This window comes from Drosophila subobscura, chromosome E, assembly GCF_008121235.1.
Source record: "Drosophila subobscura isolate 14011-0131.10 chromosome E, UCBerk_Dsub_1.0, whole genome shotgun sequence".
Taxonomy (NCBI): Eukaryota; Metazoa; Arthropoda; class Insecta; order Diptera; family Drosophilidae; genus Drosophila; species Drosophila subobscura.
Window position 1 is genome coordinate 5945261 of NC_048531.1, and position 13469 is coordinate 5958729.

Here is a 13469-nt window from a genome sequence, read left to right on the forward strand (position 1 = left end):
GCAAGAAAGATATAGGGAACTACCTTACCTTGCAGCAAATATACCATGGATGCAAGCGCAAAAGTAAAGTGAAATGAATTTTTTCTCTGGTGTTCCTGTTTTTTTTTTTGGCCTGTTGCATTGTTGTTGTGTCCGCCTGACGAGTAATCACTTTGAGTCACGTACATACATACATATGTACATAACATAACATACATATGTACATATGTATTGTTCTTATTGTAGCTGTAATTTCTGATGATGTTGTAATCACTCAAGAAATTGCTCTACATTTGATGACAGCGATACTCATTTGCTGCGCCTCGTTTGTCTTATTCCGTTTCTCCTCTCCATTCTAAAGAAATGCTTTGCAAGGGGGAGGGAGTTGAGTAGATGAGGCTCCATGGTCTCAATATCCGTCCCTCCCTCTTGCCTACGACTACACATGTACTACGAGGACGTATCAAGACTTAAGGGCCGCCTCGCACCCACTTCCCCCAACGCACAATCACCCACCCACTCACACATACATGCGCATGCTTAATGACGTTTGTTTAGTTAATTACGCGCCATGAGCTGTGACAATGTGGATACATATGTACATATGTACATGTACATAGGTGTGTGTGTGTGCAATTTGAAGCACAAGAATTCTCGAAGGAGGGTAAGAGAAATCAAGAAAAAAGTTAAACAAATGTATTTCAATTGCTCCGAAGTTCGTACATCCTTTTGATACATAAAAGTGTATAAAAATACATATTCGTACATAAACAAAAATATAATCAAAAGCTTCGTACCAATCGAACTCTTTCAGAATGTAATGAAAGATTCCTAACTAGTTGGCCAAAACATAGTACCCTCTGTGAGGGTATACGTAGTATATGCCGTACATCTCATGGAGCGAGACTTTAGGTGCTGTGGTGTGGGGCGATGTGTCTTGGCTTGTTAGTAATTGTACCGCTGGTGTTGTTGCGGCAAAAGGTCGCCTCCTACTCGCTCCTAGCACGGAATGTTTGTCATAATTGTGGATACTTGTGCGAATGCCGTGCCTCGTGCCAACCCACCGATCCCTTTGCCTTTCGCCATGCTTTGTAAGGGAAGGGAATTCTTGTCTGGGTCTGCCTTTGCTCCTAGGTCACAGTGGAGAGATGACATGTGTCTGTCGCCCAGTCTCCGGTATTCGGTGCTACAAAGTGGGCGAGCATGTATGGACTATGTACATACTTATGTATGTATGTATGTATGTGTGTGTGTGTGGCATGGCATGGGGCACGGGCACACGTGCTACATTATTGCAGCAATTAGCCAAAGGGAAATGTGGACAAATGCGTAATAATTCAATTAAGTTCGAATTACATTAAATTGATTTTTCCCCAAAGGTGATGTTCATTCATTTCTGCACCAATACCGTAGTGGTAGGGGTGCACTTTAAGTGAATTTCCTACGGAATGTGCCACAAAAAGTAGCCACAAGAATTTTTCATTTCTGCCTGTCCCTTTGTTTTCCACCGGAATGTTGTTCTTTGAGCATTGTGTGAATTAGATGTGGAAATATTCCATTTACTGTAAAAGGCCCAACCACAATAATTGCAAATAATTTGCATAAATAAGTAAATGAAAAATTTAAATGTTTAATGTATCCGAAACGAAGTTCTAAACTTCCCAAGAGATTCGGCAATATAATTAACAATAAATGATTGATTGATTTCCTCTCCCAAGGTGGTTTAGCGGTTAAGCTTTTATGTCAGGACTCGTGATTTTTATTATTTTTTGTAATAGCAGTTCAATTATGTACACTACCCATATTCGTTTCTCATAATTGGTCAATTCTTTTTTTTCCATTAAAACTTTGACCAGATGCTGTATTAATATTTAAATTCGCTCAACTTTAGACCTTGCCCAAATTTAATTTGTAGACCAAGTCACAAAGCTTTTGTGGGAGCCAATTTGGTTGTAACCTGGTCCCGTGCTTATGTAAAAGTTTTTAAATTATTCTACCCACATATACTCTGACGCAAGGTGCTATATGTACATGTGTATGTATGTGTGTGTATATATGTGTAATATATGTACGTGAGGGCGCAATTAGATTATAAGTTTGGCAAAGTAAAGAACTTTTGCACACAAAAGTCTACCTGCAAATTTATGGAAATTTACAGAACATTTTCGCATGCCATTAATTTTAAAATAAAAATTCCAAAAAGAACAGAAGCCCCAAAAAAAAAAAAAAATATGGAACTAGAATAATGGAGCTAAAAACACATATGCCGCAAGGCTCCTCCATGTCCAGGATGGGTCCAGTTGGTCCTGTGGTCCAGGGAAGAGTTGAAACTTTTTACTGCAGCGGAATGTACGGGCGGTCGTGGCAGACACAATGGCAATGCGAAATCGAGGCACAGAATGGATATACTTGCACCACATCCAGAGTCCTTCCCCCCGAATTACACCTCTTCAAATTTATATATGTTTCTGAATGGAAAGCTGCACAAATTTAAGGCACACTCGGAGTGGGAGTGGAAGTGGGACTGGGGAGGTGGCAGTGGAAGGAGCTACTTGTACTAGCTCTACCGAATGCCGGATTTTTGGCCAATAGACGCACTTCATTGATTCTCAAATGTCTGCACATTTTTCACACACACTCTGTCCCTCTCCCTCCCCTCTCTCTCTCTCTGCATCTTTCTCTCTCTTTCTTCTTTGGTCCCTTGTCTTGTAATTGAAGTGCAAATGAGGAAAGTTTTCATCTCTCGGCTTTCCCAAAGAAATATCGCCCAGCATTTGTTATGTGAAGCTGACCTTAAAGCCAATCCATGTCCATGGACCCCAAACGCCTTTGGGGCCGCACTTTGGGTGTGACTGAGTCCCGCGATGGCTCAAGCAACATTGGCTTACATCCCAGCCACCACTCACACTCCCACCATCCAGCTGCTGCCTTCAAAAGTTGACGTCAAACGAAAGAAAAAAAAGGAACGGCCAACTCGGGCTTTTCTTCGGGCCATGGACTGGACCGGGTTAAACGTGGCTCGGTGGCAGGACAGGCGGAAGGGCTACCAAAGTATTTCAGCGCATAAAACTTTTATGAGGCGTACTATTAGTGGGTTAGGTTAGGCGTTGGGGAAGAAGTCCACGTCCAGTGTTCATGGCAAATTGCACTTTGTGTAGTCCTTTGGTGGCTGCCACTGCCACCAGCACGCGGATGCTCCTAGGAGCGTTATTGCATCCATCGATGCATACATTATTAGATGCCAACCAATGCATTGGTTAGAGACACTTCTGGAGCAATACAAAGGGCACAAAAGTAGATTTCAAAGAGCCAGAACAAAAGACTTCTTACGTCATGGAATACTGCCACTGATGCTGCACTCCCAACTGCATATCCTGGCACCATGGCTGACGTGTGAGTCGCGCAACTTGCTCAACAAAATGCAATCAACTCTTTTTCTAGCTGAAAAAGGATCCAATAGACACGGTCAGCTATCAAAGACCAAGAATCAGGTACAGCTTCAAAGGCTGATAGCAAATAAAATAAAAACAAAACTTTAAACTAAAATGCTCTCTGGACTGGACAATAGCCGTGGAGCAGCTATTTGGCAGCAAAACAAATTCCAGAGATTGGCACAACACCTTCATCGATGAGTGGTCTGCAGAATTGTGGCATCCATTATCTTTAATGCATTCAATTGTACTTGAAGTCCTTCAACCTTTGGCCAAATTCTCATCAGTTCTGTTCAACATTTGCTGAAATGAAATGAAAGCCCCAAAACACAATGCAACAGACCGCAAACCCACCCACCGACCTCCCAAGTCATGCATATGTCAATAATCAAATACAATTTGCATGCCAATCAAAAATACAGACACACACACACACACGTATAACCCATAACCCTACTGGTACGATATACCCCTGACCCGGCCACCTCAGGACTGCTGGTTGGGGACACGGACACGGACACGGACACGCTCTCCGGCATAAATCAAGTTGCATTTGCCATGAAAAATCATACGAGCATACGCATATTGTGCATACATTTCGCTTTTTAACTATGCAACGCACCACATGCACCTTCGTGTGCTTCGTACCACATTTTGGTACCGTTCTCTCTGTGTTGTGCCAAATATTATGAATTTTCAGTGCACGTAACAACCGACGCTGCGGTGGCCTGGTGGGGCGACACCAAATTTCGGTGGCACAAAGCCTTAAGTCGGAACTGATGCCTGGCTGATGCCAGGCTGCCTGCCAGATGATCCTCATGTTTGCCACTGGCATCTCCCACGGCATACAGCTTTTCCCAGAGCATTACAAGCAGAGTGCAGCTGCACACATATCCAGCACATGAGACGAGTCCTTCAGCGTGGCTGGAGGAGTATTTGATTGTGTTTACTGCCAAGGGAGTTGCAGAAAAGAGTGTGCGAAATACTTCAAATTAAAAAGAGATTTTTGCAGCTATATGTAGTTTCCAAGAGAGAGAAAGTGAAGCTCTACTGCTTTCACTTTAATCAAATCAATAAACTTTACCCCACCAACATTTTCTGCTTAAACAAAACTGACTTGAGGCGCCCCAAAAGTTGTTGAGCAGCAGCAGATGGCCGCCCCATGAACGAAAACTATGTAAAGCTTATTAAATATGTACAACATTCCACCTTTGGGATGTCCTCAAGGGATTTATCTAGCGATATGTATCCTCGGGAAAGGACACCGAAAATCAGGGAGAGCCACACACAAATTATGCTTATGACATCAGAATCCGCTTGTGTGTTTGTGTCGTGCCTCTTGATTGCGGAATTTCATTTATTTATTTGATTTGTGCATAATAATTGAAGGACCCCGTCGGCGATCCTAAACCAAATCAAAGGAATAAACCTGTTCGCTTTGCGGTGTCGATTTCATATTGCGGCTCCAGCAACAGCAATTACCACTACGCATGGCAACAGCCGGCGACACCAGCCAACCACCCTATGCTGTTCCCTATGCCTCCCCATCCAATTTCCCATTCCCCTTAACAGCCAGGAGTACAGAAGTACAGCAGTACAGTACCGCTCCAGCCAGCTCCTTGTGCGACATTAAGCATTCATCTGGCATGCAACAACTTCTCTGGGAGCGGAGTTCGTGGAGGCAACAGACGGCAACATATGTTGCATGTCAAATGCAGGACTTTCTTCACTTGAGGCAGCAGCCTGCCTTGCACTACACTGAGCGAATTCACACATCGGGCCAACAAAACGTAACCATGAATCGCAATTGTTGTTTTTTTCGAGTGTGGCAGGCATTGCGCGGCATAGGCACCTGCTTAGTGCTGCACAAGGAAATGCAATGGCAATGGCCAGGTACTGGTGCTGGTTCTGCTTCTGTTTCTGCTACTGGGTACCCAAAACTCCTTCAGGTGGCATTAAAATAATGCACACGTGCACTTAACTTTATCCACGTTGCTTCATGTTTGTGTTTACCCCATGCCCCATGCCCCATTCCCCATGCCCCATACCCCCCATGCATTCGTTTGTTTGTTTCTGCATTCATACGCGTGCAACCACCCACACGCCACAAACAACGACGACTCGGGGCGGGGCATTGTTTCGTTGCCTCGTCGTGTATATTTCAACAGTTTGCCAAGGCTCAGGCACAGGCACAGTCACAGACCTAGACTCTGGCTGCCACTCGGGGGACTCCACTACGGGTGTGCAAATATTGAAACTCATATTTGAACACATTAACGAGGGGCACAGAGGAGAGCAGAGCGGGATTTGGCTGCCTCTTATGTAGGTTCTCCAGGACATGTTCCAGTCACAGCCCCCACACGGCCATTCAACCTGGGCCCGCAACAACAATGTCGTCTCTGTTCTCTCCCACACAACCACACACACACAGACAATGCATCAGGCACTGCCACGCCCATACCCATGCCACGTGGGTGGCAAGTACATACGTCTGTAATGCCATTGTGGCCATAATGAGCAAAAGCTCTGTTGTCCCTTGTTTTGACTTCAATACATACATATACATAATATATTCCATATACCCATACTATGTACTTGGTGCAACCGTTTGCTGCAACTCTAATCTGTTCCCTGTTTCTGCTTCTTACAGCTCCGCCTGCCTCGATCGAGATCAAAGGCTACAGCCACAACTCCAAGGTTGAGGTGCGCGAGAATCAGGACCTGCAGCTCAAGTGCATTGTGGCCAATGCAAAGCCGGCGGCTCAAATTGTCTGGTATCGCGGCAACGTGGAATACAAGCCAGGTTGGTAGTTGTTCAAGAATTGATTTATAATTTAAGGTGTCAACGCGAGACGTGCGAACGACAAGTGATGGTAGAATACTTAAATAATTCAATAGAAATATCGTCAAAGAAGTTACTTAAATGTAGCCAGAGAACAACAGGGAAAATGCTGTGAAGGAAGGATTAAAAGACAACTTTTGGCCATTTCTTTTATCAGTTCAAGTTAGATATATTTTTGGTCTTTTTTAAGTAGGAAATATTCCGAAATATCCAGCAAACGAACTCCAATATTGTGGTTTATGGTTAAAATTAGGTGGAAAATGAAATTTAATCGGCTGGACTTAATGGCATTGTTCCAGATGCTAATTTCGCTACAGAATATGGAACGAAAAGCGTACGATTATCTGTGTGGTGGTGCGGGAAGGGCGGGCCACCGCCTATTAGCAGGCATAAAATAAAACACTAGAATATACAATGCAGAATACGAAATGTGTAAATGGGTTTTTTCTTTCGGGGGCATGCCCTTATCCTCTCCGCCATCTGCGTGGGATAAGTGCGGATGAACCGGTTTCCACGTGAAGGTGGGGCCAATGGTGCTGTCAGGCTGTCAACCGCTCGGCCATGCCACATGTGGAGGCTATGGCACGATGAGGGTAGGCTCTGACACGGAGACGGACAGAGAGCGAGAGGGTGGGAGAGCCAGGGAAAATGGACGTTGACTTTCGGCTTGATGACGGTGCTTAAATAATAATTTTACACTCCAACAAAGCGTCGACTGTCGATGTTTTGCCCTTATCTGCTCAGATGCTCGGCTCTGTGGCACTGTGGCACGGTGGCATGGTTATGCCGTGTTATTCTGCCTTGTCATTTAGCCGCTGCCGGGCAGTCGGCAAAACGGCAAACGGCAAATTGGAAAACAGAGCCTGACTGCCACGGAAAATATGGAAAAATGCAAATGTCAGCATGGCTGAAGGATACGGCCGCCATCACACGGTGTTTAGCCTCCGCCACCGACGCCGCCTTCACGACTTTTAATTTTCATAATGATTATGGGTATGTGGACGGACCCCGCTCGTTACATGTGGGTGTGGGTGTGGGCGAGATGTTGGGAACGTGGATGATGCCCCTTTTTGTGGGTGGTGGCATGGTGCTGTCATTTGGCGACTAACGAAATCATTTTAGCACAACTGGCGCGTTAAAAACGCTCCAAAATGTGAAGCTTACGAGTAGACAACAACGACAACGACGACCATGAGAGGGCCAGGATGATGATGATGGAATTTTCTTATTTTTTTTGTTTTTTATTTCGGGGCTAAACATATAAAAAACAAAGGCCTTGCACGACCTACACTTCCCCATTGCTCCCCAAAAAAAAAAGAGAAGAAAGAAAGAAAATTCGCAAAACGGCGTTAAAATGTAGGAAAAATCCGCAAGGAAATGTGGACGGCGGAAGGAAGTCGAGGAAGCTGCATGATGAATTATGTTTATGACGCAATATGTTGCGGCAGGCCGGCAGGCAGGAAGGCAGGAAGGGTCTCCAACCGGACCGGTTCGGCACGGTCCGAGCCAGAGTCCTGCAACAGGACAAACGAGGGTTTACGACAATGGGCAGTTTGGTAGGGAATGAGGTTCTGGTTCTTGTATCATTTGCAAGCTGTCAGAGAATGGAGGGGCAGGCATGTGCGCCCTGCCCTGTCTGTGTTTCTGTGTGTGGCAGGAAGACGCGTAAATGGCAGTTAATGTGCGCAGACGGCCATCTCTGTGGTGATTACCCCACAGACAGCGCCACGAACATGGTCCTGGGGATAGTTTGGTGGGTGGCAAAGGCATACGCCACTCATTTTTGAGGGCCAATATTTTGTTTTGCAGCGCAGATGCGGCCGGCCGCACCACATTCACAATTTATAACTGAAAATGATGTCAGAAATATATTTTAAAACCGACCCCAAAAAAGGGGGCCATAAAACCCATTGAATTTTCCACTTAAACATCTTCCTATTTTGTTTTTTTTGCAGAAAAACGCGATGATCTGGTGGAGGAAACCATACCGAAACGATGGACTACCACGTCAAGCCTGAAGCTGAAGCCGGGCTCCGATGATGACTACACGGAATATACGTGCCAGGCCAAGCACAAGGCCCTCTCACCGGACATGCCCATGCGTGCCACCGTGCAACTGTCCGTGTTGTGTGAGTAGCCACAGCCACAGCTTCCGCATCTAGCGATTAGAGTGGGGTCCCCGTGGGGTCCCCGTGGGGTCCTGGGCATGCGACCTCATTAGCTCTCTCATTTTGAGATACAATTGAACAAATGTGCTGCTGTGTGTGTGCCTGTGTGTGTGTGTGTGTGGCAACGGCAGGCTGTGCTCAATGGTGATTTTTTGGTTCCACATCGATACTGACACGAACACGGGAAAGAGCGCCCCAGTGCGGCTGGCTGCCATTTTGCCATCAAGGCCGCTAATTGCGCAATTGGCACGCGTATTAATTAGTTTTTAAATTCTAATGTGGCACACAGATGTGCCAAAGAATCGTGGGGGCATGGCCCGGAGAGTACTCTTATTGATTGTGGCTACACCTGCAGCACCCGCCACCCGCCGCGCCATAACCAAACGCACATTCAAATTAATTATGTTTTGTTATTTATGCATAGGCAGCTGGCAAATGGCAAAATGGCCCTGTCCAGCCACCCTTTTTGGGACGGCCATTTCCTGCATGGGGGGAAAAAGAACCGAGCAGAAATCTCTGTACGCTATCTGCATCGCATTCCGGGGCAGAGTGTGTGGCAGAGCTTTATATTCTCTCACACTCGTTTTGGGCCTTAATTATGACGCTATTATTGCATCTCTTGGCCCGGTCGGCAGCCCTTACAGTCCATTCTGGGCCATTCTGTCCTGGCTTCCGTCGTGCAATATTTCAAGTGATTTTAATTTAATTTTCCGCTGCATAGCTGCAGGGACCCACAACACCTGCCTGAACCGACTGCACTCCCCGTGTGTGTGTGTGTGTGTGTGACAGCTTTTCTGCCTCATCTGGTTGCTGCTCCTCCTCCTGCTCCTGCTGTTGATTCAACACGGTTGACCGCTTGTCAAATTCTGATAAAGAACACCTGTAGCGGAAAATATGCATTAAGAGAATTGTGCGAAAATCTGTTTGCCATTTTTCCGAAAAGCCCGGATAAGAGGTGGCCGTTTCAGCAAAATTATTCGACCCCATGGAACGTATGGATAACGGAATTTATCTGTGCAAAATTTCCCAGTGCCATACAAATTTCCCTGTAGTCAATTAAAAATTGTATCCCCACGCATATTACAGCCTGCTGTGCCTCCGCCCCCACCGCTCCGGCCCGGTCCGTCCGCTTGTCGTTGTCGTTGGCGCTGTATTTTTCCACTGTTTTGTGGTATTTTACACTATTATTAACCGCCCAGCGTGGCGCCCTCGCAACAACAAGTAAACAAGCACAGAACGCCCCCAAAAATGCCAGGAAAAGCCAGCAAAAAAAACAACAACCACAAAGCCGTTGGGTGCCCTGTGAAGACCGAAGCTATTGATGCTCTTAAGCCAGTGCGCCCCACTCCATTCCTTTGAAAGTCTTTCAATAAATACTCAATGCACGCAAGTTGTAGAAAGAAATATGCCTTTGTGTGTGACGAAGGAGACGACAAAGAGTGGCTGTGAAAAATTGTTTTTGCCATTTACTGCTTGCTGCTCACCACCCGATCGTCATCCCTCGCTTGTCTCTCTGTGTGCCGCGAGAGCGTCGAGTTGGAGCGAAAAAAGCTTGCTTTCTCGTTCGCTCTGCCAGAGGAGACAACACAGAAAAGAGAGCGCACCGCAATGTGATCTCTCTCTGTCTCTCTCTTCTGTTTGTATATTCTGTTGCTTGTAATTGAATTACCGCTACCAGCAAACATCTACTAAAAATGAAAATACCCTTTTTATCAAGTGTATTATATAAATGAGAGAAATCGAAAAATAATGCATATGACCGCACAAGCGATTTACATGCAAACACAGCAATTAAAAAGTGTACAACAATTGGGTTTCTCTCGCTCTGCCACATTTTGCTTTTGCTTTAGTGTAAATTGAATTTATTTGCGGGTCAACAGCAGCAGCAGCAGCAAATAGTTTGCAATTAAATATGCCAACTGTAAACACACAGAAATGCCAAATGAATTCCCCCACCTCTGCAACATTTACATTCCATTTTGTAGATCCCCCGGGGCCGCCCTATATCGAGGGCTATTCGCAGGGCGACACACTGAGGCGTGGCCAGAGCGTGGAGCTAATGTGCCGCAGTCGCGGTGGCAATCCGCCCGCACAGCTTATTTGGTACAAGAACGGATCCCAGATACGCATGGCCTACAGGTGAGTAATGGTACATCAGCAGCCCATTTATAATATATCTGCTGCCTATCCCTCCGTCTCTTAGAACCGCTGGACGTTTGTCGGAGAATATTTATGCGTTTACCGCTGAGGCTGGGGACAACAAGGCCCGTTTCCGTTGCGAGGCGAGCAACGTAATGTCCCAGACGCCGCTCAAGGCGGAAGTGGATCTATCTGTCCTGTGTAAGTAGAGGAGCGCCTAATGCCCTAATGGAGCCATCAAAGGAAATCGTCTCCTGCAGACAGCTGCGGGGTTAAATGCCTAATTGTACACAGGACTCATATTTATGCGCGCAGAAAACGCGGGGCCTGGAATGCCAATGGGGTATCGGCATGCACAGGGATATCGGATAGTGCACAGGCCTCTCAAAGGCATCCAACCCATACCCCACCCCCACCCCCACTCATCATGCATATTTGTACAGACGGACAGGATGGAGGACCTCCACATCTGTGTGTGTGTGTGTGGATGTCAACAGCTAGGGATGCCTGCAACATCCTCTAAATTTCACAAGACCTCGGGTACAGCATTTGGCACGCGACCCACACACACACACACACACAAAGAGAGGGAGGGGGAGCTGGCGTGTGTGTGTGTGGAGAGAGGCGGATGCATGACAGAAATAAGCCTTTGCTCTGCTCCAGTCTGCTGTTGCTTTCTTTTGCAATTAAGCTTAAGTTTGCACTTTGAAAGCCTCTCTCTCTCTCGCTCTCTCTCTCTCTTTGTCTCGCTCTATCTATGGCTCTAGCCGTATCCCTTCGCCACTTGGCTTTGTCAAATCAAGCAATGCAAATTCTTTTCAAGTGCCAAATAGCGTTGGCAGTGGCTGCCTTGCTGCCTGGCTGCCTGCGCTCCAGCAGCTTGTTAGAGTTACAACAATTGCAATCAGGCGACACAAAGCCAGCGCGCAGGCTGCTGGGGGGAGTCGCGGTGCCAAAGTCGTTAGCGACACTTCGGACAGACACGAAAGACGGACCCCACCTCCCCTTACTCAAGCACATATGCAACTGCATCTTCATTCTGCTGCTACTTATGCATACATATGCAAGTGTGTGTGTGTGTGTGTGTGTGTGTGTGTGTGCGTGTGTGTGTTTTCTCTAACATGTAAATGAATGACTGAAGACTGTGTAGACTCCGGCACTTTGGGGACTAAGCAAGAGCTCGACGTGTGCCACCGCGATATTCAAATCTCAAGGATCTCCGCTGTCTGCGCTGAAATTGGCATCTTTTACCTGAAGCAGCGAGTCTTTAGGCAAACGTTGTGGCATGTGTGGCAGCAACATTGCCCTCCTTTAAAGGCCCACTCCGTTGGAGTCCTCGAGTGAAGCGAAAACTTGTCCAGTTTTTGTTTATGCGCATACCAATCAGAGTGGTTGTGTGGGGTCAGGCTTCCATCTTGCCCCAATACGTGTGCCACATTTGGTGGCAGAGATCCGGCTGACAGCATCAGATGGGCACACACACACTCGCATTATTTATGTATAACGAAGGAGTGGCACAACTCCACGCAAAAACAACAACAACAAAAGAGGCAAGACGTGGGGCGATATCCGGATATCTGTGTCTAGAATGAAGATGTATGGCAGCATCACGGACCGACGAAGGATGCGAGAAGTTAAGAATTCATAATGTTTATTTATATGCGGAACATCCATCGAGAGTGCGAAAGGCAGTCGTACCACCATCGCATCTCAACCATCTTCCTCCTTGTATTTGAAGACAACGAACGGCAAACACTGCGTATGCGTAATATATGCACTTATCCATCAAGAGAGGCAGATGCTGCAGCTGGCACTTCGCCATTTCGAGACTGGCATTAGGTAATAGCTGCTCGACGCACAAACCGGCAATGGGGAGGCACCACACCGCACGGCAGGGACACGACGGCGATACGGACGGACGGACGGACGGACGGACAGACGGACGGACGGACACCTGTCAGTCACTCAGTCATAATTTGCATACACGAGGTACTGGTGTGGCAGATGCAGCAGCAGCAGTCTCCCTCCTGCCTCACGCAAAAGCTCTTCGAGAAACAAGAAAGGCTTAAAGGCAGGAAAGCAACGAAGAACGGGATACCCTTGCTAAAAATATTGCTTAGGGATACATTTATAATGAGCCACAAAGGCAGAGTTTCGTCTTTGCAACACTCAACTTATTCATAACTATTGTAATCAAAGAGAAACAGTGCTTAAGGTTTAGTTCAGAATACCCTTAGAAAGTGTATAGAGCACAGGAGCACCGGAGGAGTGTCGAATATGCCAAGGATAGCTCTCCATAAGTAGCAGTCTCAGGAGCCACGCGCTCCTTGTGAAATATTTATTATTTCGCCGCACTTCTGGTAGTGTTCTTCATTATCCTATTTCTTTCTCCCATCCTACACACACACGCACACAGTTGCACCCACGCACGTCACCGTAATGGGACCCACAGAGGCGCGCGTCGGCGACGTTGTGCCACTGACATGCAACACAGCGCCATCGAATCCACCTGCGGAGATCAAATGGATGGTGGGCGGTCGGCAGGTGCGCAACACAACCTTCAGCAAGATTATCAGCCCCGAAGGTAAGTGGCAACAGATGGGCGGGGCAGCCATGCCCAACCCCTACCATAACCCCATAACCATTCATCTACATCTCTGCCTGTCCGTCTTTGTCGCTGTGTGTCATTGCAGGCGGTTGGACGAGCAGCTCCAACATCACCGCCATTGTGGAGCCCCACAAGCGCTCCCTGGTCGTCATCTGCCACGGCCTCAACATGCAGCTAACGGAGAATGTGGTCTCCACCCACACGATCAATGTTCTGTGTAAGTTACCATCCAAAATGCTGCCCCATTATCTGTACTCCCAATGGAGTCGTCACCTGCTAGTTCCCTTCAAACAGGATCATGG

At 46.8% G+C, this 13469-nt stretch overlaps 1 protein-coding gene across 3 annotated transcripts in view; it reads left to right on the top strand.

Moving 5' to 3' along the window:
* The window catches only part of LOC117890253 (nephrin), a 62084-nt gene that overhangs the window by 16220 nt on the left and 32395 nt on the right, over window positions 1-13469 (top strand). For all 3 annotated transcript variants that reach the window (XM_034795002.1, XM_034795000.1, XM_034795001.1), the window contains exons 3-8: window positions 6061-6213; window positions 8208-8381; window positions 10406-10559; window positions 10624-10760; window positions 12976-13143; window positions 13253-13384. In XM_034795002.1, the coding sequence (XP_034650893.1) occupies window positions 6061-6213; window positions 8208-8381; window positions 10406-10559; window positions 10624-10760; window positions 12976-13143; window positions 13253-13384 (918 nt within the window). The remainder of the gene's footprint in view (window positions 1-6060; window positions 6214-8207; window positions 8382-10405; window positions 10560-10623; window positions 10761-12975; window positions 13144-13252; window positions 13385-13469) is intronic.